Source organism: Podarcis gaigeae (genome assembly GCF_964106915.1).
Source record: "Podarcis gaigeae genome assembly, chromosome: 6".
Taxonomy (NCBI): Eukaryota; Metazoa; Chordata; class Lepidosauria; order Squamata; family Lacertidae; genus Podarcis; species Podarcis gaigeae.
The window spans coordinates 47,077,379-47,100,397 of NC_139682.1; the positions used below are offsets into that span (position 1 = coordinate 47,077,379).

Consider the following 23,019-nt stretch of genomic DNA (forward strand, 5'->3'; position numbering starts at 1 on the left):
ACAGAATCTACACAATCCATGGACCATCTGTGGGCTAGATCCTGAGGGCAATTGGGCCAGATCCAGCCCGCGGACCATGGTTTGCTGACCCCTGCATTAGGATAAAGCAAGATATCATTACCAAAAATAAAATACAGCCTGATTCCTTTCTACAATTTAAAAACCTTTCTCTTCACAACACTAGATCTGAAAGATAGTGAGACAGAAGGTGATTCTGATTCTAGCACCAAGCCAACAAAAACTGAAAAAAAGAAGAGCACAGCTTCCATGTTTCAGGCTGGGGCAGAAGGCGCCAAGGAGAAGAAAACTAAAAAGAAAGGTAGGTGCAGCATCAGCCCCTTGCAAACAGTGAGCAGGGTAAGGAGATGGAGCAAGAAGGTGTATTTGGTTAAGACTGAAACACAGTCATTGCAGCTGGTGCAGCAACTTTAGCTAATGCAGAATGCCGCCCCCCCACTGTTGACATGCTCAGATAATAACAACAACAACAACAACTGTTACTGTTACTGCTACTCTAGCCTGACCTTGGTTGATGCAATTGTGTTCATTAATTTGTTACACCCCCAGAAATAAGCAGAGTTGTCTTACAGTTATCTTGTATCCATTACTGGTTCATGTTCTAAAAGGAAATTTTATGATCGCTTAGGAGACTTCATAAAATGTATGGACCCCCACCCCCCACCCCCCATTTCACAGATTGAATACAGAAAAGTCCAAGTCATCAGGATGCTAGACTAGAGAACAGGATGCTGGACTAGATGGGTCTCCAACCTGCTCCACCAGGACTCTGACAAAGGCCAGTCTCCATACTCACTGGGTGGCCACTAAGCATAGTGTTCTTTTTTTTCTGCAGCTCTTCCCAAAGCCACTGAAAATGAAAGTGAGGATGAGCCCACAGAAGCAGTAGCTCAAAAGAACACCAACAAGAAAGGAAAAACAAAGAAATCCAAGAAGGTAGATAGCTGGGAATGCTCTTAGGGGGCATGTGAGGGATTCAAAATCCTCTTTGAAAGAAGGTGCTTTGTGAAAGTCAGAGCAGTTTCTTTAGCAAAGTCATTTCTCATGGGGGAGGGACTACAAATCTTTACCAAAAGCAGGAATGAAGCTATGGTGTATTATTAACAGCGCTAGCCACCTCTCTGCATTGAAACAAAGGCACTGTACAGGCACACAGTCCACTTCCCCAGCTTGTCTTCCTCATTTTTCTTTGTATAGGACCAGCTTCCAGAATAGACAATTAAATTACAGCTGGGGAGGCAAATTTCCAGCCCAGGTTGCAACCCTGTTCACCTTTGCTGCCGTCTGGCTTTTCTCTACGACATTCCTGATCTGAGAAGCCAACCATGGATTCCCTGATGGGGAGGGCATTTGATTTCAGAGAGTGCAGCAGTCTCAGTTCACACAGAGACCAGCCACTGTTGCCCCTGACACCTCCTTCCCAGCGCAATCTGGCCCTTTGTCCCAGGATGCTCTGCTCAGAGAATCAGGGGGTCACACTTGAGTTTTTTAAGCAAGAGGAATTTAGGTAGCAGAAGATCTACTGCAACAGACAGGGCAGGGAAATTAGCCAACCAAGCAACCAGGATAGACATGATTGGGGATGAAGCCATATATGTGACGATGATGATGATGAAGAAGAAACACAAACACAGCAGGTGACTAGTGGAGGTCATGCTGGAAAGCCTGGGGCAGAACAATGTCCTTGAAACAAACCTCCCTTCTCTTTCTTGGTGCTGGACTGTAGAAGGAAGAGAGACCACCTTCCCCAGTCATTGAAGTGGACAATCTGGAGGAATTTGTGCTACAGCCAGCTCCGCAAGGAGTGACCATCAAGTGTCGGGTCACTCGAGACAAGAAGGGGATGGACCGGGGCCTCTATCCTACATACTACCTTCATTTGGATAATGACAAAAAGGTGAGTTGCTCAGTGGGAGTGTTGTGCAGAAACAGAGATGGCCCTGCAGCAAAGCCACTTAGAAGGATGGGTAAAAAGGGCTGATAAATATATCCCTCTTGGCAGAGATCCTTTGTCAACTTCTTTTCCAAGGGCCAAATTATCGCATGCATTAATTGCAAAACATGCGCACTCTCTCTTTTGTTATGTATGTAGAAGCTGCTGGGGAAGCCTGAGCGGCCTCAGAGCCATAGGGAAAGGAGAAAGGAAATTCAACACACACTCTCCCAGTACAGTGGTACCTCGGGTTAAGTACTTAATTCGTTCGGGAGGTCCGTTCTTAACCTGAAACTGTTCTTAACCTGAAGCACCACTTTAGCGAATGGGGCCTCCCGCTGCCGCCACACGATTTGTGTTCTCATCCTGAAGCAAAGTTCTTAACCCGAGGTAACATTTCTGGGTTAGCGGAGTCTGTAACCTGAAGTGTATGTAACCTGAGGTACCACTGTACAGTCTCAAGGCTGCTCAAGTTTTCCCTTGCTTGGAGAGGCACACACAGCGATCTCTTCTCACAAGTGCAGCTGTACATAGGGGAGGAAATGGATCAAGCCACTCTTGAGATAAAAAGCTTTAAGCTGATTTCCATTCCTCTCTACAGAATGCACACAACTCTGGAAACGGGAGCCTCTGCCCAATTTGTCTCTGGCAAACCAATATGCGCTCACTGCTGCTGTGGCTCTTTGGCTTCTCTTATTTCTCTAATTGTGAAACGGAGCTATTTCACAATTTTAAAGACTCTTAACAAGAGGAAACCAGTAATTAAACCCCCTCCACCCCTTGTGCACGGAACAGAAACTGCCTAATGAAGGGGGTAATTTATCACTAATGCTGAAGCAACTAGAGATGGAAGAGGCAAGAAGGATGCTTCTAACTAAAGTCTCAGGAGATGTTTGCCAAATGGGACTTACTTTTATGAAAACTTCATAGGAGGGTCATGGGGATGGGCGTTGCCAGATAACACAGTTCTGTACTAAATACCCTGTGGCATAACCACCTTAATTCATTTCCCATCTGTGGAAAAGTAATGCCTCAGCAGCCCTAAAGGCATGTAGCGTGGAAGCTACCTGAGGACTTAAAATATAATAATAATAATAATAATAATAATAATAATAATAATAATAATAAAAATTGTGGAGTTTGGGATTTTTGTATGCATTACAGACAGAAACTGCAGCAGCCATTACTTCCACCTGTCTCTTGCAGGTCTTCCTACTTGCTGGTCGCAAGCGCAAAAAGAGCAAGACCTCTAACTACCTGATTTCCATGGATCCCACTGACTTGTCTCGGGATGGAGAGAACTTCATTGGAAAGCTGAGGTTAGGCTTGACATCAAGATGTGGTTCAGACATAACAGGACATTCTGCAGGGAGCAACATAGGGTTCCCTTTAAATACAGGAAGGCTGATTAAAAACAAGCTAGCTTTTGTGTCTGGGAAAGATGCATTTCTGATGGGTTCCGAATTTCTGCCTAGTTGGGGCACATTTACACAGAAGGGAGCAAATGAGATAGCCTTTTATTTATGGCCCTCCAGATGTTTCCAGACTACAATTCCCATCATCCCTGAGCATTGCCCATGCTAGCTGGGGCTGACGGGAGTTGGAGTCCAACAACATAAAAAAGGGTCTCATATTTCCCCATCTCTGTGATAGATGGCTTGCTTTATGCATTCTGTTGCTGCAAGGTGCCACGAACTGGGATTTCCTTGCTTGGAATTACTCCAAAAGCAACTCTAATTATTAAGGAGGGAACTCTCCACACTACAATATTTTGTTGCAGGTCCCACTGGTTATTACTATTATTGTGTATAGGTAAAGGTAAAGGGACCCCTGACCATTAGGTCCAGTCGTGGCCGACTCTGGGGTTGCAGCGCTCATTTCACTTTATTGGCTGAGGGAGCTGGCATACAGCTTCCGGGTCGTGTGGCCAGCATGACTAAGCCGCTTCTGGTGAACCAGAGCAGCGCACAGAAGCGCTGTTTACCTTCCCGCCGGAACGGTACCTATTTATCTACTTGCACTTTTGACGGGCTTTTGAACTGCTAGGTTGGCAGGAGCGGGGACCGAGCAACGGGAGCTCACCCCGTCACGGGGATTCGAACCGCCAACCTTCTGATCCACAAGTCCTAGGCTCTGTGGTTTAACCCACAGTGTCACCCGCGTCCCTCATTATTGTGTATACAGCACCATAAATGTGTGTGGCAGATTACAGTGTTGCATGGCTAAAGTCCCACATTTTAAGTGCTACTTTAGCTTATTTGGGCAGCTCATACTGACTTCCCAAGTAGCAGGACTCTGATCGCAAACAAGCTTATATGTGAGGGTAGGGTAGGGTAGTCTTTGCATATTTACATTGCAGGTGGTGATCACAGGTAAATAAAAAATGTCCAGAATACGGGAAGTTGCTTTATGCAGAGTCAGACCATTGGTCCATCTAGAATAAGTGATCAAGAAGTCTTTGCCAGCCCTGCCTGGAGATGCTGGGGACTGAACCTGGGATCTTTGGCATGCAAAACCTGAGCTTGCCACCAAGTTACAGCCTCTCCCTTAAAGTGTGGCCTCTCTTTCCCCTGGTGCGGAGATTTGTCAATAATTACACCCCTAGCCCAGCAAGCCAGACACACCCTGTTATCAGATCTGGTATCAAGATTGTCCCTCGGGGCAGGGCAGAAGTGGTTTAGCCGGTTCTATCCAGAGGAGAGACATGTCGCAATTTAATAGGCCTGGGCATTTGGAAATACTGAAGATGCCCTGATTGAGTGACCTTTCCATTCCCTCCTTATCCCATCCCACTCCCATATTCCCTCCCTCTCTTACACACACACACATATAGACTATACCCACATTGACGCACAATATACCTAGTTAACTCAATGTTACGGTGTTTATTTTAACAGAAAAGGGGTAATTGTGCAAAGGGGCTCCTTGACTCTGAAACCCTCCTCTGCTTTACCTGATTGCTGTTGTGCTTTTTTGTTTTGCTTTTAGATCCAATTTGATGGGCACTCGGTTTTCGGTGTTTGATAATGGCGTGAATCCTGACAGAGCAAATTCGGATTGGTCAAATGTGCGCCAGGAGCTTGCAGCTGTTGTTTATGTAAGGAACCACATTGTGCCACTCCATCTTTTCTAGCCATAATCTCCTGGGCAGCTGCTTGCAGTGGCTAGAACAGGGGTCAGCAACCTTTTTCAGCCGTGGGCTGGTCCACCGTCCCTCAGACCATGTGGTGGGCCAGACTATATTTTGAAAAAAAATATGAACAAATTCCTATGCCCCACAAATAACCCACAGATGCATTTAAAATAAAAGGACACATTCTACTCATGTAAAAACACGCTGATTCCCGGATCGTCCGTTGGCCGGATTGAGAAGGCGATTGGGCCGCATCCAGCCCCCGGGCCTTAGGTTGCCTACCCCTGGGCTAGAATATGCTTGTGAGTATCTTTCCCAAGGGAGGCTTGAGAACTCTTTGTCTGCTGTAAAAACTGTTCCCGAGTGGAACAGAGTCTTAATGCCGACCAGTTAGTGTCACCCAATGCAGGTAAAATCTGCAGGGTCTACATTGCATGGAATGGCTGGGGATAATTCAAGGCTGGGGGTGGAGTTATGCTTGTCATACCTTGATGCCTTTTCAAATCTAACCTAGATGTTTCCAAGGCATGTGTTACATTAGCCAAGTCCCTGTCCAATCCACTTCCTTTTTAAACCACCCTGCCATATTTCAGTCCAGCCAAGGGTGGTCCCTTATCCATTGGGAACCAAAAAGGTATCTACATCCACAGACAGGTAAAGCAAATGCTGCAGCTGGCACAAGCTTCACCCGACTTTTCCGGACATGGATGTTCCAGGGCTTCTCTCAAGGCACACACCCTTATAAGAATGGTAGTTGCTTAGGAGTTGCTTGGAATTATAACTCTGATAGGGTTAAACTGCACTACCCAGAATTCTTAGAGGGGAAATAATAAGCAATAGTGTTTACCTAACAGAGCAATCATGCTTGCCATCTCCAGATGCAAGCACCTTCATATCATCAATATCTCCTCCTTTCTCTAGGCTAGGGACAGGCAGAAGATAGATCCTGGCCCTGAAAACAAATTATTGAGCTGAGCAGCATGTGCTCAGAGGCACCCTGTTCTTTAATTCTAAATGTATTTCTTCTCCCCTGAGCCACTATTTTGCATCTGACTCTGCATCTGACTTGGGTCTTTATTATAATTTAAGTACTTTTTATTAGTTTTTTTTTCCAGATATACAAATAGTTCTCAGCTAGAGTGTATTGCCAAACAGCCATTCTTCTCCATACACAAAATAAACTCTGAAGCATATAATAAAAACATTCTTTAAACAAACAACACAAAACCTTGGGGGTTTTATTTGAGAGAAAAAAGGTAGATCCCACATGCTGACATTTGATCATCACTGGTAAATACTCTTGCCAGGCTAAGAAGGCAGAGAAAGGAAGGGTTTTGTGTGGGGTTTTTTAAAAAAAATCAGTGGTATCTAACTTCTTTTCAGGTTATAGCAATGTTATTTTTTTTTTATATATGTTGGGAGGATGCAACACTACAATGGCAAAGCTTTAGCACAAGCTTGAGACTGACAAGATAGCTGCTTTAAGCTGTTATGAATCAGATAGTTTGGGGGAATATAAACAAATTAATCATGTTTTGAGGATATATGACTGTGATTGAGTTATAAGCATTCTGGGGTTTCTGTTTCAGGAGACAAATGTATTAGGGTTCAAGGGACCTCGAAAAATGACAGTGATTATCCCTGGAATGAATTCAGACAATGAGAGGGTGCCAATCCGACCCCGAAATGTAAGTTACCAACATGATAAGCATCTACGACACAATCCTAGAGGCAATCTGGGGAAAGGGAGATAGGAGATTTTGATGCCTAAGTGCCAGAATTGTGGTCTCCAGCCAGCCTGGCACCACCAGTGGAACAATAAAAAGGGCCCCCAGGGCCAGATGGGGCAGGGATCTCCATTCAAAAAATATGAGCAACTAAAATTAGGAGGGGCAGAAGACCTTGGAAGGATTGGCAGGTGTCTCTCAGTGCTGTGTACACACTTGGGGTAGAGTACACCTAACAAGTCCCCTCAGTGCAAACCGTGTGAGGTCTTCCACTGTCACAAAGGGGGCTTTCCCCCTCTGTCCTCTCCCTGCAGGCCCTCCCCGCAATTGGCTCAGAGGCGTCGGAAGAATCCTCAGAACAGGGGAAGGAAAAGGGGTCATTCTGTCTAGCAAGTTGATATCCTTGCACTGATGGGATATTCACCATAGCATGACACCCTTAATATACTGGAACCTTAGTATCCTATCATGATAGGATGTTCCTAGTGCTACCCAATCACTGTTTCGCTATTTTAAGTTACAAGTGGAATTGCAAGCGGTTTTTCCACACTCAGAGTCCTGCACCTTTGTTTTGGCCACACTGGTGGCCTTGAGGAAGCTGCAATAGGTGGGTCCATTTGCAGCTCAGCCCACATTCAGTATAAGTGTTGCAGTGGGTGCCATTTATGGCCCTGATTTTATTTTATTTTACAGTGGTACCTCGGGTTAAGTACTTAATTCGTTTCGGAGGTCCGTTCTTAACCTGAAGCACCACTTTAGCTAATGGGGCCTCCTGCTGCTGCAGCACAATTTCTGTTCTCATCCTGAAGCAAAGTTCTTAACCCGAGGTAATATTTCTGGGTTAGCGGAGTCTGTAACCTGAAGCGTATGTAATCAGAGGTACCACTGTATTTCTTAATCAGTCCTCTCATTCCCACATTAAAAAAAATGATAGTGAGGTATAACACTATAATACTATACAAGGTCCCTTATCTCTGGGAACCAGAAAGGTATATCCACAGACAGATAAACCAAATGCTGCAGCTGGCACTGAAGCGTGTTTGGAAATGATTTAATTTTGTGCTTTTCTCACATTTCTTGCCAGGATAATGATGGGCTGCTCATCAGATGGCAGAACAGGATAATGGACAACTTAATCGAACTGCATAACAAAGCCCCAGTGTGGAATGATGAGACCCAGTCTTATGTGCTCAACTTCCATGGCAGAGTTACTCATGCCTCTGTCAAGAACTTCCAGATTGTCCACAGCAATGACGGTAAGTCCTATTGAATTCTCTTGGCCCATAAGAGTGAAGGCAGACCTCAAAGAATCACAGAGGGCCATCTAGTTCCCTGAAATGCAGGAATCTTTTACCCAACGTGGGGCTTGAACCCACAACCCTGAGATTCTCATGCTCTACCGATGGAGCAATCCTACATTGTGCTAACTTAGGAGGTCAACCAGGATTGGCTCTGGAATTATTGCTACTCTAGGCCATAAAGTGTGTGGAGCAAAGTAGTCCTTGTATTATACTCTCCATTTCAGCAAACAGCTTGTAATCTGAAGAGAGATGGGGCAGAAAGGAAAGGTATAATGACAGCATCATTATATTACCTATGTTGGGGTTTGCTTTTCTCTCACATTTATGCTTTGCCAATAAATTGCTTGGGATGCTGGTTCATTGTTAACAATAGTTATAGAACCAATCAGATTTGGAGACAAGGCATGCAGAAAGCTGGATAAGCAGATGCTTTTGACTCAGATGCTAGCTGAGTGTCAAAGCAGACTTGAAATTGTGTCTGCTGTATGAGGGCTGTGTGGTCACACAATGGCTTCAAAAGGACTGTTTGCCACACATAATGGCATGCTCAGGTGACTGCTTCATGTCTGAACCACACATCTATCTGTGGCATAGTAGCCACTTGAAACTGCAATTGTGTGAAACCAACACTCAGGAGGAGGTTCAGATGAGAGAGAGTTTTATGGTGGCATGTTGACAATCTCTGTGATTGCATGGGAAACTCTTTTCCATGAATAACTTGCCACATGGAGTTGCCTCTGTGCAATTGGTTGTGTTTTTTCCCCAAATGCCAACCATATCACAGAGTACATGTGTGGACCAGACTGACCTAAAAAGAAAAGGCAGCAGAGTTTGGAAATAAGTTGTCTGAGTTGTTGTGTAATTTAGGCCAGAGGAAACCAGAATGTCCACTTTCCAGATACAAGGATACCTGACCTATCTGCTGTGAGAAGAACCTTCCTGAAGCCTGTACTCTGTAATCACAATTTGGGAATGTGTTAAGTTTTACAACCAGACCTGAACGAGCCACCAAACTCTCTAAGGAGTTTGCCTAAATGTAGACAGGAAGGGAGGCATGCACAAATCATCCACGAGAGGGAGCATGACAGTCGGAAGACAGGAATAATAAGGGTTTGGGTTCCTTGCTAAGCCCCTTGGAACTGCTGAATGACTTGGAGCCAAGCTTTTGTCTGGTTTTGTCTGTGTTGTTGGAATTCTTCCTGGGTATACTTCAAAGTTTTGAGTGTTAATTTATGAGACACTCGTAAACTCTGATGATGTACACAAGGTGTTCCTGATTACTCAAAATAGTCATCCAGTTTCTGATGGGGCTAATCCAAAATGGCCAATAACGGGTACCACTTGGGCACTAATTGCCCAATTGATATGTAGCCTCCAACTCAAAAGAACTGTTCTGGCATTTTCCATTAGACATGAAATACCTTGGGGTACAAGATGCCAAGGACTGCATTGATTTCACTCAAGAGGCATGTGCAAATAGTGTTAGACTTCTTTATGTAATAAAAATCTAAAGGGTGTTTTTCTAATCACAGTGTTGATATTTTGAGTTAGCATATTCTATAGGCAGAACAAGGGATTCCAGGATCCCTTATGCCTTTGATGATGATTTGGGTCACTTACATAGCTCATAATATAAGTTTTCCTATGCCTCTATGAACACCCTCTAAGGATAACAGCAAATACACAATCATTGATCCAAGGGTGACTAAGCTAAGAGCCCCTGATCTTGCCAAGGGCTGCCAACTAGTTTTCAAGCTCCGATTCATCCTTGAACGTGCAATTCATTTAGGGATTGCTAAATGAGATAATATGGGATGCATTTACTAAATAAGATCAAAATTAAGACTGGGGTGGACTTTGATAATCTCTGGTAATATGGTGCCTTGAGCAAGACCAAAATTTGGTGCCCACAAACGAATCTTAATAATAATAATAATTTTATTATTTGTGCCCTGCGCACCTGACTGGGTTGCCCAAGCCACTTTGGGAGGCTTCTCAATTTTGTGCCACCTCGGCTGGGTGCCCTATGTGGGGGATCACAAGGTCAAATTGGAAGAAATGTTATTCATGAAATGAGCAGTTGTGTAAACGGCTTTTAAAAAGTAAGTAGCAGGACTGGCAGGGGGTGGTAGGCACTGGGGCTTAGCCTTGACTGGGACCACACTAGGCTAAAGCCTCCCTACCACCAGGGTCAACATCTAGACCCCACCTCCTAGAGTTCCTATTCCATTCTTAAAAGCTATTCCCACAACTGCTACTTGTGTCTCACTTAATTTTGCCCACATTACATCCTCCTAAGGGGACGCAGGTGGCGCTGTGGGTTAAACCACAGAGCCTAGGACTTGCTGATCAAGCGGTTCAAGCTGATCAGCGGTTCAAATCCCTGCAACGGGGTGAGCTCCCATTGTTTGGTCCCTGCTCCTGCCAACCTAACAGTTCGAAAGCACATCAAAGTGCAAGTAGATAAATAGGTACCACTCCGGCAGGAAGGTAAACGGCATTTCCGTGTGCTGTTCTGGTTCACCAGAAGCGGCTTAGTCATGCTGGCCACATGATCTGGAAGCTGTACGCCAGCTCCCCTGGCCAATAAAGCGAGATGAGCGCCGCAACCCGAGTCAGTCACGACTGGACCTAATGGTCAGGGGTCCCTTTACCTTTACCTTACATCCTCCTAAAGAGAGCGTACAGGTGGACCAAGTTGGAAACCATAGCCCAAGCTTTGTGGTCAACGAGTTCAAAAGTCTCTCCAGTATGTATCCAACATGCTGAAATCAGCTGCAAACTTGAGAGTTTATGCAAGCAGGATCCATAGTCTTTAAAAATCTGATGGGGTGTGCACATTGCTGTGTGACTATAAGAATCTGGGCCTAAGCCTTTTGTGGTATCTGTGTGTGTGTGTGCGTGTGTGTGTGTGTGCGCGTGCGCACGCACACACACACACACGTGCATGCTTTGATCTTGTGCTGGTTGATGCTCAAAGAAGCAACTATTGATACAAAAAGAGGACAAAACGTTGACACTTCCATCCCCCTTGTGAGTGCTGGGGCTGTGAGCACCCTGCAGAATTCACATGAGAGCAACAAACATAGGCAGCCAAGCAATTTTGCCGAGTGTATGACTTGTCTGCTTGTCACCTGTCCAGCCCAATCAGGGGATGTTACTGTCTCGGGTGTAGGATTACAGGACAGAAAGAACCTGCTCAGGGCCCCAGTTATTTTTACAGATTTCTTGTTGCTCTCACTGGTAACAAAGGGAGTCATGACCGAAGCAGTGAGTCAGAGAGACCTCTAGAATGCCACAAATGTCTTGGTTAGGAATTCTGGTGAGGGGGCAGGTCTCTAGAGGGGAGGCAGCACATATTGGGTCTTGTGCTCTGTCCACCCAGCTGGAAAAAAGAAATGTACTTACTTGGTAGCTCTGTTGAAGAAGCAGCAGGCATTCATTGCCCAGCAGGTGGCCAGTCAACTCCTGAACTCTGCTGTTCTCTTCCCTGTCCCATCCTGTTCTTTTCTCCTTAGCATTTGAATAGGAGGGTCCGGAATAAAAAGGTTTTGTTCAGCTCCATGTGAGCCACACTCCCTTAGCACTGGAAATAGAGATATAAGCCATATGGTAGAAAACCTGTTCTCTTCAGGCATTCTCTGGGAAGTCACCTCTGGTGACGACATCTTAGGAACATCCAACTTTCTTTCAAATGTCGGGAGGTAGCTATGCCAAGATAATAACATCAAAAGGTTCTGGTCAAGATAAAAATGCTACAAGGGTTTTTTTGCGGGGGGGGGGGGGCATGAAAGTTTGGCAGCTCTGGAAATGGGTCTTTCTCCAGAACCCCATTCTTCTCATGACAGTGGGCCAGTGGTGAAGAGTCTTTTTCAACTGGAAGGCACAGAGGACCAGAAGTTGTCATTACTCATTTTGGGGTGGAGGTTATGGCATTGTAGCAGAGTCTATTTTTGGTCCATCTGCTGAAATGATGTTGTGTTCACCTCTTTTCCTACAGTGGACTACATCGTCTTGCAGTTTGGCCGTGTAGCTGATGATACTTTCACCCTGGACTACAACTACCCACTGTGTGCTGTGCAAGCTTTTGCCATCGCCCTATCCAGCTTTGATGGGAAGCTGGCTTGCGAGTAGCACATCATGGCCAGGTTGTTCTGAGTCTGGGCCAGAGAGGCGGAATCAAAACAAAGCCCCTTCTATCTGGACTGTCTGCTGCAGACAAGAATTTGTGTGATGATACAAAGCAAATGAGATAGTGTGAACAAGAAGAACAGCTTAACTGGTATTGCTGAATGTTTCCAACATGCAACTGGGCGAAGAAGAAGAAGAACTTGCAGAATCAATAAGCACGAACATGTATTCACAGAGTAGGTTTAGTTGGCAACACCATATGCACACACATGTCCTTGGCATTTGCCTTGTAAAAGGAACAGTGCTCAAGCCCCAGAAAACAGCTGCTTTACGCTGCAGTGTTCTGGAAGGTCCATAACTCTAAGACGCTAAAAAACAAAACAGAGAAAAAATAGTCTCTGTTATGTTACTTACTGCCAAGGGATTTGGAACCAGCTAATGGTCTCAGGCTATCAAATAGTCACTTCCTGTGTATATATATACTTAACAGTCAAGACTAGCCATTGTTTGGTTCTTTGAATCCCAGGAGAATTTATCTTCTTTAGATTATTGGTGGTGTGGTGGGTTCTCTTTGATAATTTATAATTTACATGTGGAAGTTTTACATGGATGCTGGGGTTTCTTTTCTCTCCACTGATAACCATCAATAAAAGAGTAAGTGGTGGGACAAGCTCCAATTTCTTGACATTTTAAAAATCATGGTCTGCCTAGCTACTAATCTAAACTAGTTAGATGTAAATGTATAAGTTGCTTATGGGGTATTTATTCGATTTGTATTTATATAATTTATAACTCTGGCGTTTAATAGCTTACTTTCAGTACTGCAGTGGGATTGTTGGGTGAGCTGGGCGACCTCTCAAAACCAGTGGCGACCAGTGCCCATTGAGACTAGTGAGATGGAATGCAGGAAGCCAAAACAGTAGGTAGAGCCTGAGCCAATGACAGGCAGAGCCAGCTAACTCTAGCATAGTCCCCATCCTCCTTCCTGCTAAGCAGGGTGCCATCTATGTGAAGCCATGGGAGCTGAAGGGGCTGGGCCCACCAAAGTTCTGTGCAGAAGACAGAATCAGGATTCAAGGTGACCTTGGTGAACTGGGCCCAAAAAACCAAAATGAATTTCAATAGGGACAAATGTAATATTCTATATTTGTCAGCTGCACAAATATAAGATGGGGGACACCTGGCTTGCCAGCCGTACATGTGAAAAGGATCTAGCTTAACGTGCTTAAGTGTGTCAATAGTGTGATGCAGCAACAGCAGCAAAAAAAAAAAAAAAAAAAAAGTGCTAAAGCTATTCTAGGTGCATCAACAGAGGTCTAGTGCTCAAGAGAAATAATTGTCCTGCTCTATTCTGCCTTGGTCAGACCATACCTAGAGTACTGTGTCCAGTTCTGGGCACCACAATTTAAGAAGGATATTGACAAGCTGGAATGTGTGCAGAGGAGGGCAACCAAGATGATCAAGGGTCTGAAAATCAAGCCTTATGAAGAACAGTTGAGGGAGTTCACTATGTTTAGCTTGAAAAGAAGAGACTGAGAGGAGATACAATAGCCATCTTCAAATATCTAAATGGCTGTCACATAAAAGACAAAGCAAGCTTGTTTTATCCTGCTCTGGAGGATAGGACCCAAACCAATGGATTCAAGTTACAAGACAGGAGATTCCAACTAAACATCAGGAAGCACTTTCTGGCGTAAGAGCTGTTTGGCAGTGGAACGGACCCCTTCAGAAGGTGGGGGACTTTCCTTCATTGGAGGTATTTAAGCAGAGGTTGGATGGCCATCTGTCATGAATGCTTTAGTTGAGATCCCTGCCCTGTAGGGGGTTGGACTAGATGAACCTTGGGGTCCCCTCCAATACTACAATTCTATTATTGATTCTACCAGAGGACAAAGCCACACTCCTTGTATGCTAAAGATAATTCTGCTGGTAATTAAAAAAAGGCAATTACTGCATTTTACAGTGCACCAAAAACAAAGCACAGATCCGTCCTCTAAAAGCTTACAGTCCAACTTAGGATGGGAAGCCAAGAGTAACAAGGGAATAATGCTAATAAATGCTGTTAAACATACGGTGCTTAGGCTTCTTTTTAGTTAAGACAAAAGTCGATTCCAGGAGACCATTTTAAAAAACATTTCCCCTGATTTGTTTGCAGAGAGATTAGGCCATGTTGACTATTTAATTAGCATTTATTCTCATTTGTGTCTGGGAAGGTTAGATGACACTGCATCAAAACAAGTGTTATCTATACTCCCCAATGCTTTTCCCCATCACTTTCTTTAGAGAAAAATGTCTGATCTTTTGAGGAAATGGGTTTATTGCACAAGGCCTCCCAATCAACTATAATTGTGCAGCTTGAATTTGCCTGGATCCCATCTGAAAACAGCGATAGTTTGGAAACTTTACTGGTGCACAAACTGGTGTGTAGAGTAGAAGCTGGGGTGTGGAAGTGGGAAACCATCCCCAAATACCTTTCTAGACCTTACAAAATAATTTCTCCATCCTCATCACTCAGGAGTAATGTGCACAAAGGATTTTTTTACTAGGGAGGACAGCACTAACTTCCCAATGTTGTCCCCATATAAACATTATAAATAAATGGAAAGTTTAGGAGAGGGATTTTTAAAAAGTGTAACTGTTGTCTATGATAAAGCACCTATGTAGGTAAGCCTAATTTCCCAACGGGTAACCCAAATTAACCTTTTTGTATCTAGAGGCCCCCTCTGTTGGCTGTGTATAAGCTGTTTCCTTTTGTCTTCCTCTTGAATCAGAACTTCTCGAGTTCAACTTATTCTGTACAGCCTGATTACTTTTTCTTTAGGTTTACATCATCTTACCTGCTTTACACTCTTAGGTTATGTCAGACTAGACACATTATAGAAAGATTAAGAGTCCAGTGGAGGAAAACAACATACAGATAGCTGTGCTGTAGGCGCAGCGGGGTCCCTCCCCCCTCACTATCTGTCTTCCTATTTTCCAGCATGGTTGGGAAAGTGCTAAACCTGGAGTTGCTTAGCTATTGTAAATTATTACAACACTGGATCCATATTAAAGATGGAGGGGGAGGGGAAAAGATGTCAGAAACCTTCAAGGCTCTGCCTGCTAGGTGTCTTCCTTTTGGCAATTAATAAGACTAACAACAACAATTAATTACAGCTCACATGTACAAAACATCTTTCAACCTTCCTTCCACACCTACTTGGATGATTCATCATGGCTTAGAAGACATCTGCCATCCCACAAGTAACACCACACAAAGGCATAAGGACAGGAAGTAAAGGCTCTCACTCTGTCCAACTGAAACCCAGAAAAAAATAAGGCTTGAAGGTACTTAAACCACTCCAGCATCCTAACCAAATTGAAGCACATCCATTCATAAATAAAACCATCACAGGAACCCCCATGAGGACATGTATCCTCCCAGCAGCTTCTGGAAAAAAATCATCAAAGCCCTCATCGATACTCTTGCAAAGTGTCACAAAGTGACTCACAAAGAAGAGCACCACACCTTCTGAGTCACTGCCACCAAGCACTTCCTGCAATAGTTTGGCCTTCCCATTGATGCTTTCTTCCCTTGATGGTTGCCTCCTCCAACCAAGAAATGCCTCGGCCTAATCCTGCTTAGCTTCCCTCAGAAATGTAGCCTCAACAGGGGCAAAACAATTGGCACACTCTCATTTCTGAATGCCTCCCCAAACAACAGGATGGATTAGAAGAAATTGTTTTTCTAGCAACCCACTCCACCATGCACCTGATCTCAGAACCACCATCTCTGGCTACCTCCTGCTTCTCATTTGCAATATAAATGGGAATATCTCAACTCCCAGCAGCCTAAGGCCTCTGTTGCCAGAAGCCAGTGGATAAATCTGCATGACAAAACAGGCAAGAAGGGCAAGGAGACCCTTATCCTTGGATGACATACACACAGTTTTTTCTTCTGTAGTGTCTACTACCCCTGAATTTATAAGCAGCCATCAAAGGATAGGCTTTGTTTATGAAAAGAGGAACCGAAGTGGAAGGTGAGGGTATGTAAGAAAGGAGGTAGCAGTCTCCTACTTTTGCAAGGAAAAGTGACAGGAACTCAGAGCCAACCTTTTACTGTCATTCGGTGTTCATAGCTTCTGGTTGTACGGTAGAGCTATATTGGTCTGTCCAAGAGTCTGTGCCAGTGCCCTTCCTCTTCTCAGTATCTGACTCTTGCAACTTCCTGCTATTCTCCTGCTGCTTCCTACATGGCAGGAATTAAGGCAAAATGAAACACAGAGTGCCTCATGAGTTAGCCAGGAATATATCAAGCAAGAGGAGTTGGACAGGGACGTCAACAAGAAGGACAATCATTGTCAAGCACCATGCTCACTGTTAGGTCTGATCAGTGCATTTAATAGTCGTAGTGGTAGTAGTAGTAGTAGCAGTAATAGCAGCAGCAGCAGCAGTGGTGGTAGTAGTGCTCACTGTTACATCTGACAAGTGCATTTAGTAGTAGTAGTAGTAGCAGTAGCAGCAGCAGTATTTGTGGTGGTAGTGCTAGTATCTCTTCATTGAATATTTCAATTCCACAGCAGGGAACAATGAAATTACACACACACACACACACAGCAGAATCCATAAAAACAGGTCCAATAAATATCACAAACAGATTAATGACTCTATCATAAAACAAACAAAAGTGAACAGCAGTAAAGATGATTAGAATGTTCAATTTAACCAAATACCTTTGTAAAGAAAACAGGACATTCAACTGATTAAAACAACGAAATGGTTTTCGACCGAGTTCCTACCCATCTCTCACTGGGGCAGCATTTAGACTGGGAAATAAACCCAAGATATTGCATCCCTGGGTAATTCTTCAAGAAGGGAAACAGTAAGATGTATGCACTGTATTACTCAGTGAAATTACTGACTTAAAGAGGAAAGCTTAGAAAACAAAAATGAAATCTGGTTCCTCTGGCTTCTACTATAGTTAGCACCACTTCATTCTCTGCAATGATTGGAAATCTGGCATAGACATTTCTGTGTGTTCTTGTTAAAATGAATATGTATAATATGCAAGAAGTGATTATCAACAACTGGGTCCAGTTTTGTAGATATTCTATTCTATTCTATTCTATTCTATTCTATTCTATTCTATTCTATTCTATTCTATTCTATTCTATTCTACCATCTAAAGCAAGAACAAGGAATCCATAATCCTCCAGCTTCCATTATCTCTGACCATTGGTCATGCTGGGGCCGATGGGAGTAGGGCTTCAACAACATTGGAGGGCCACAGGTTCCCCACCTAAAGCACTGTTTCCCAATTCTCTGTAATATAAGAAAACATGTATCATGTCAGCTTCACAAATGATGTGAGGTTGTTTCCATGCAGCATAATTATCTTAAATTTGAAAGGATGGTGACTGGGCACTGACTAACTGATGTGATTAATGCTTTTATCTCAATCAAAGCCAACTCAAGTCTTGCACGTTTTCATCGGCTCCAGAGGCTTCACACATTTACATTTCCACTTCTCAAGCTGGAGAGCAAACAACCGAGCTTGCATGCAATTTCAACTTTGGGTTGCTTTACACAACATCAATTCCATATATGTACAACATATGTACTTGCATAGTTGACAGTTTCACTGTTTGGGCAAGTGGCACAAAGTCCCAACTGGTGACCTATTCAAGTGACATGTACACATGGTATAATAGCACATCCCTAACATGCTACACATTTGATTAAATAAAAAAAAAAGAAATTAGGAAGTTGTTGCATTATCCCACTCCCAGAACCTGTCTCTGTGGACATGAAATGGACAGGAATAGGATGCCTGGGTGGTGTTTCTGGATCAGTGAGAAACAGATGAGTCCTGGTACTGTCACCAGAAGGCCTGTTATTACAACACTTTCAGCCCACTCTTTCTGCACAAGGTTGAGCTAATGGCAGGCTAATGGCTTTTGGGTTCAACCCAACTAACTAAGCCTTTGCTCTTGTTGCTAACAGCCTAATCCATTTCATTCTCTCTCTCTCTCTCTCTCTCTCTCAATCTCTCTTACACACACACACACACACACACACACACACACACACATTTTCACATGTGCAGATTCAACCAGTGTTTGTTTGTTTGTTTTTCAAGGAAATTAATACTAAGGGGTTTTAGGTAAATCCCCTCATATGTAACAGAGCTACAGAGCCCCCTAGGCTAGCTCTGGCCATCCCTACTGACCCCACTGGCCATGCTTCCTGCTAACTGCACCATTCAGCAAGTGTGGGAAGGAGTCCTATGTCATACCCTCCAACATCCGGGTGATCCAAATTGGGACGCTCATTTTTTTTGGGTCATGATTGAAATGGAGACATCTTGGCAGGACTGGTCTGAAGCAGAGGAGGAAAATGGGGAAGTGCCAGAACTGGACTCTGAGAAGGGGCTCAGTGGGCTGGGGGACAATTGACTCAGATCCCAGGGAGGAGCTGAGCAGACTGTCAGGGGAGAAGCCCACTTTGGTGTCATTGGATATCCCATGTCCTGCATCACAGAAAACTGACATGACTCCTGAGAGGCGGAGGGAGGAAAGGGAATGCAGGACAGCAAAGAGAACAAATTGCAGAAGGAAAATTGGGGAGGGGGTGCAGCAAAACCAGAAAGTAATGAGAAGGGTGTGCAGGCACAAACTGGAGGAGGAGGCAGTGGCCAACAAGCATAGGAGTTGGACGTGCCACCACCTCTCCTTGCCTCATGGGCCCTATGCCCTGGGACCTTTTGATGAAGGGTGAACTTATAAATGTTATCAATCAACCAAGACTGAAAAATTAAAAAACCCAAATGTTGTTTTAAAATGATCTTGTGTTGATATTGCTACCTAGGGTTCCAGTCCACTGATGTGAAACTCATGGCCTTCCATATGATGCTGAATGAGAGTTTCCATCAAGCCCAGCCAGCTTGGCCCAAGGGTCAAGGATGATGGGAGTTATAGTCCAGCCCATGCCTGAAGGGCCATAGTTCCCCTTCTCTGTTACAGTCCATTCTATCCGTGCCTCTTCTTTATTTCAGCCATTCATACACCACTTAATTACAATGGTTTGTAAGTGGCGGACAAGAAGTTCTGTACAATAACCCTTCACACTGACAACAGCTCTGACCTAATTTCTTTGACCTTGTTGTGTCTACATCTCACGACTTACCACTCCCTCTCCTTCGCCCACACATTGCTGCCTTGCCATCCCTATTTTTGCAAAGGCCTCAAAGGCACTGGCTTCCAAATTCTCTTTCCTTTCCCTATTTCCCATGAGGAATAAGTCAGGGATGGATAACCTGTGCCCCCCCCCCAGCTGTTGATAGACTTCAGTTCCTATCACACCCAGCCAGCATGGGTCAGGGATGGTCAGGGATGCTGGGAGATGAAGACTGACAGCCCCTGGAAGGCCCCCTCCCTCGATGAAAGGCTTCAACATAAATACCATGTTAGACATGTGGAAACACCATGTTTCCACATACTAAGGTGCATTGAAGGGAGCTCAGGTGGCACAATTTCCTTTGCATATAATAACAAAAGTGGTGTCATCAGGGCAGGACTATGGGGTAGACATCAGCAAAAAGAGGGGCTGGATAGCCTCTATACACAGTTGGGCTGGCTTACCCAGCTGAAGTAAGGGAAGTAATACGCATCACCTTCTAATGCAGGGGACCTCCATTTGACCATGGGAATCCAGAATAAGAAAAACACCTAACTGGTTGTTACTCATTTGTTGCATGTGATTTTGAGGCCTTCCCTCAAGCTAGCACTTCTCTTTCTGGGTGATTAGCATTTTCTATGCATTCAAAGCACGCTAATTTGCACTTGGGAAAATAGGCGATCCTTTCCCAAATAGTGCGGCAGTTGTGTGCAATTGTGACAGCCGTTTAGAATGTAATCTCCCATTCCAAAGGAGCACCTAATGGATCCTGCCTGTTCTATGAAGGGTGATGATGATTGACACAACTCCCCCACCCTGGCCTGTGTCATTTGGGGTCATATTATTTATTGCTTTAGGGGCCGAGAGCTCCCCTGATGTACTGTTCCAGGAACATAAATCTAACCGTAAAAACAACAACTGGTGTATGCAACACACCTCCTGCCCCTCCAAGCAGTGCTCTGCTGTTGCATGAACTTCTTCACATTTAGTGTCCTTCAGGCTGTAATACTTCTGCCTCTTCTGAGCCCTATTAAAATAAAAAAGAGGAGGAATTCGCAATTGGTTTTGAAAAGGACTTAAACAGCACAGGGATAGCATATACTGACTGATCAACTTGACGAGTCCTCAGGCCTTAATTTTTATCCTGAATCACATAATGATAATAGCAAACTAGAGGGAAAAGAGCAGAGAAATAGTTATTGCTGCCTCCTCCCAGTGTCATCCGACTTTCTTTCTTTTTCTTCCCCCTAAGCTCTCCGGTTTTCCCTGCCTGCCAGCACCTAGCCTTGCTGTTTCTCCCTCCTCAACTTCTGCATTCCTGATCACACAGACCTTTGCAGCTTTTAGCCTTGCTCATTCCAGCCCTGAAGGACTCAGTCCCCAAATAAATGAAAGACCACCTCTTTCCCTACAGACCATCTCATCTGCTAACAACCAACAACCCTCTTGGTTGTTCAACTGACCTCAGAAGCTGGGGGGATGGTGGCCTGGGAGGCATCTGGCGCCTTCACTATATATGGCAGCTTTTGGCGAATACTGAAGATGCACCTCTTTACCCTGGCTTTTGGCATTAATTGATTAGAAAGGTGATTAGGGCATTTTGAACTGACTGCATCATTTATAACAGATCACAGTAAAATGATAGAGTTTGGAAACAGCTGCAGACAGACTTAGAAATAACTAATCTCAACCTTTTTTTAATAGGGAGAGGGATCCTTTACTGGCATTACATCATGAATTTTGTCTCTGTGAATTTAAAGGCATTTTACATCCAGTAAAGAGTTTTTGAAAGAAATTGTTTTGAACTATTCAGGGGAAAGTACTTATTTCTATGGAGCTGTAGTTATTTTTTGCCTAGGATATAGCAGCTATATGGAAATATTATTTATAGCATTATTAAATACAGCTCTTTTATTTTATAATTTGGAAATGGAAACAGCTGATCCTGAAAATGTAAGGGGAAAAAGAGAAGCAGCCATTAAGCAAAATGGATCTCTGAAAAGAGTGTTGACCCAAAGCAACATCAAAACCTGCACCTGAAATGTGCCTTTAACCATGTAGTCCTCAGGAATAAATACTCAGTGGAACATATTCCAAAATTAAATGGGTAAAGGTAAGGTACCCATCTTGCTTTGAGGCCGATCAAGCCAGCATTTGTTCACAGACAGCCTTCCTGGTCATGTGGCCAGCATGACTAAACCGCTTCTGGCACAACAGAACACCATAACGGAAACCAGAGCGCAAGAAAACATCGTTTACCTTCCCACCTCAGTGATACCTATTTATCTACTTACATTGGCATGCTTTTGAACTGCTAGGCTGGCAGGAGCTGTGACAGAGCAACAGGAGCTCACCCCATCACAGGGATTTGAACTGCCAACCTTCCAATCAGCAAAACCCAAGAGGCTCAGTGGTTTAGACCACAGTGCCACCCATGTCCTAAATGGATAATGGGTTGAAGTCTAAAAGATGATCCATGAGGCACAGGGGCCTGGAACAGACAACTTTTTAAAGCCTCTATCTAACCAGTGATTGTTACTAATGGGGCGTTCACACACAACACCCTCCCATGCAATCATCACATGCATGAAAGGCAGAGGAATGTACATGCTGGCCATGCCCCCCCATCCCACTGTAATCAGTGGCGTCACATTTGGTGTTAGTGTGAAGGACCCCAGGTGCAAACAGAGCTACGTGCATGAAGGAGCCCTTATATATGCATGCGTAAGAACTGCACGTGCAGCTGCCATGGATCTGGACCAGTTAGTATGGCAGTGTGGCATGACCACTGGGTGTGATCCTGCTGTCCCTCATGTGGGGTGCTAAGTGAGCACACCTTAGATCATTGTACAAGTTCCACATGTTGATTGTCCATCCTTTATCCTTAATCTATTACCCATCAATGTCACTAAGGTGACTCTTGACTAGGGGAAGGCCTCCGAACCGGTAGGAGATGGTGAAGATGTCCGATATAAATCTCTATTTGTGATCTCTGCCCCTGAAGAGGTCCGAGTAGCATTGCAAGGAAGGATCCTGTTCCAAGAGCTAGAAACAGCATAACACAAGCAAAACAGACACCTCTCCAAGCAAACTGAATTTCAAAAGTGGAGGATAAGCAGAGATGTTTTATTATGTTTTTTTGTATGTTGGAAGCCAGCCCAAGTGGTTGAGGCAACCCAGTCAGATGGGGAGGGATATAAATAGTAGAATTATTATTATTATTATTGACTAGAACACCCATATTTTCATCGGAGAACTGTTGGAGGGTATGCGTATGATCTACTACTTATGGAGCAGGTGGGAAGAATACTAGTACTAGCTGCTTGCCTTTCCTTCTGCCTCCACAAATAAAAGGACTTGTAGGGGAAAGACAAATTGTTTTTGTTTATAAAAGTAGCTCGTTCAGGGGAAGCGGTCTGCAATATTCCCGAGGGAGGCATCCAGGTTCCAGTCAACTATGGCCTTCCATGGAATTCATCGATGGGTTTTATGAAGCGATGTGTCAAGGAAGTGGAGGGATGCACTGGCTAGATGTATTTCGGGCTGAGGGTCTGGAAAGGAGAACGGGCAGAGGTGTGCAAGGAGAGCGCAGGAGACTCTGGGACACATGAGGGTGGAAAG

The 23,019-nt window shown here is 44.3% G+C and overlaps 1 protein-coding gene across 2 annotated transcripts in view; it reads left to right on the forward strand.

Moving 5' to 3' along the window:
• TULP1 (TUB like protein 1) overlaps window positions 1–13,159 on the forward strand; it is a 35,979-nt gene extending 22,820 nt beyond the window's left edge. For both annotated transcript variants that reach the window (XM_083745001.1, XM_083745002.1), the window contains 8 exons: window positions 185–319; window positions 854–954; window positions 1,745–1,915; window positions 3,158–3,270; window positions 4,940–5,048; window positions 6,674–6,772; window positions 7,896–8,067; window positions 12,113–13,159. In XM_083745001.1, the coding sequence (XP_083601127.1) occupies window positions 185–319; window positions 854–954; window positions 1,745–1,915; window positions 3,158–3,270; window positions 4,940–5,048; window positions 6,674–6,772; window positions 7,896–8,067; window positions 12,113–12,246 (1,034 nt within the window). In that variant the 3' untranslated portion in view covers window positions 12,247–13,159. The remainder of the gene's footprint in view (window positions 1–184; window positions 320–853; window positions 955–1,744; window positions 1,916–3,157; window positions 3,271–4,939; window positions 5,049–6,673; window positions 6,773–7,895; window positions 8,068–12,112) is intronic.
• Window positions 13,160–23,019: the final 9,860 nt, after the last annotated feature.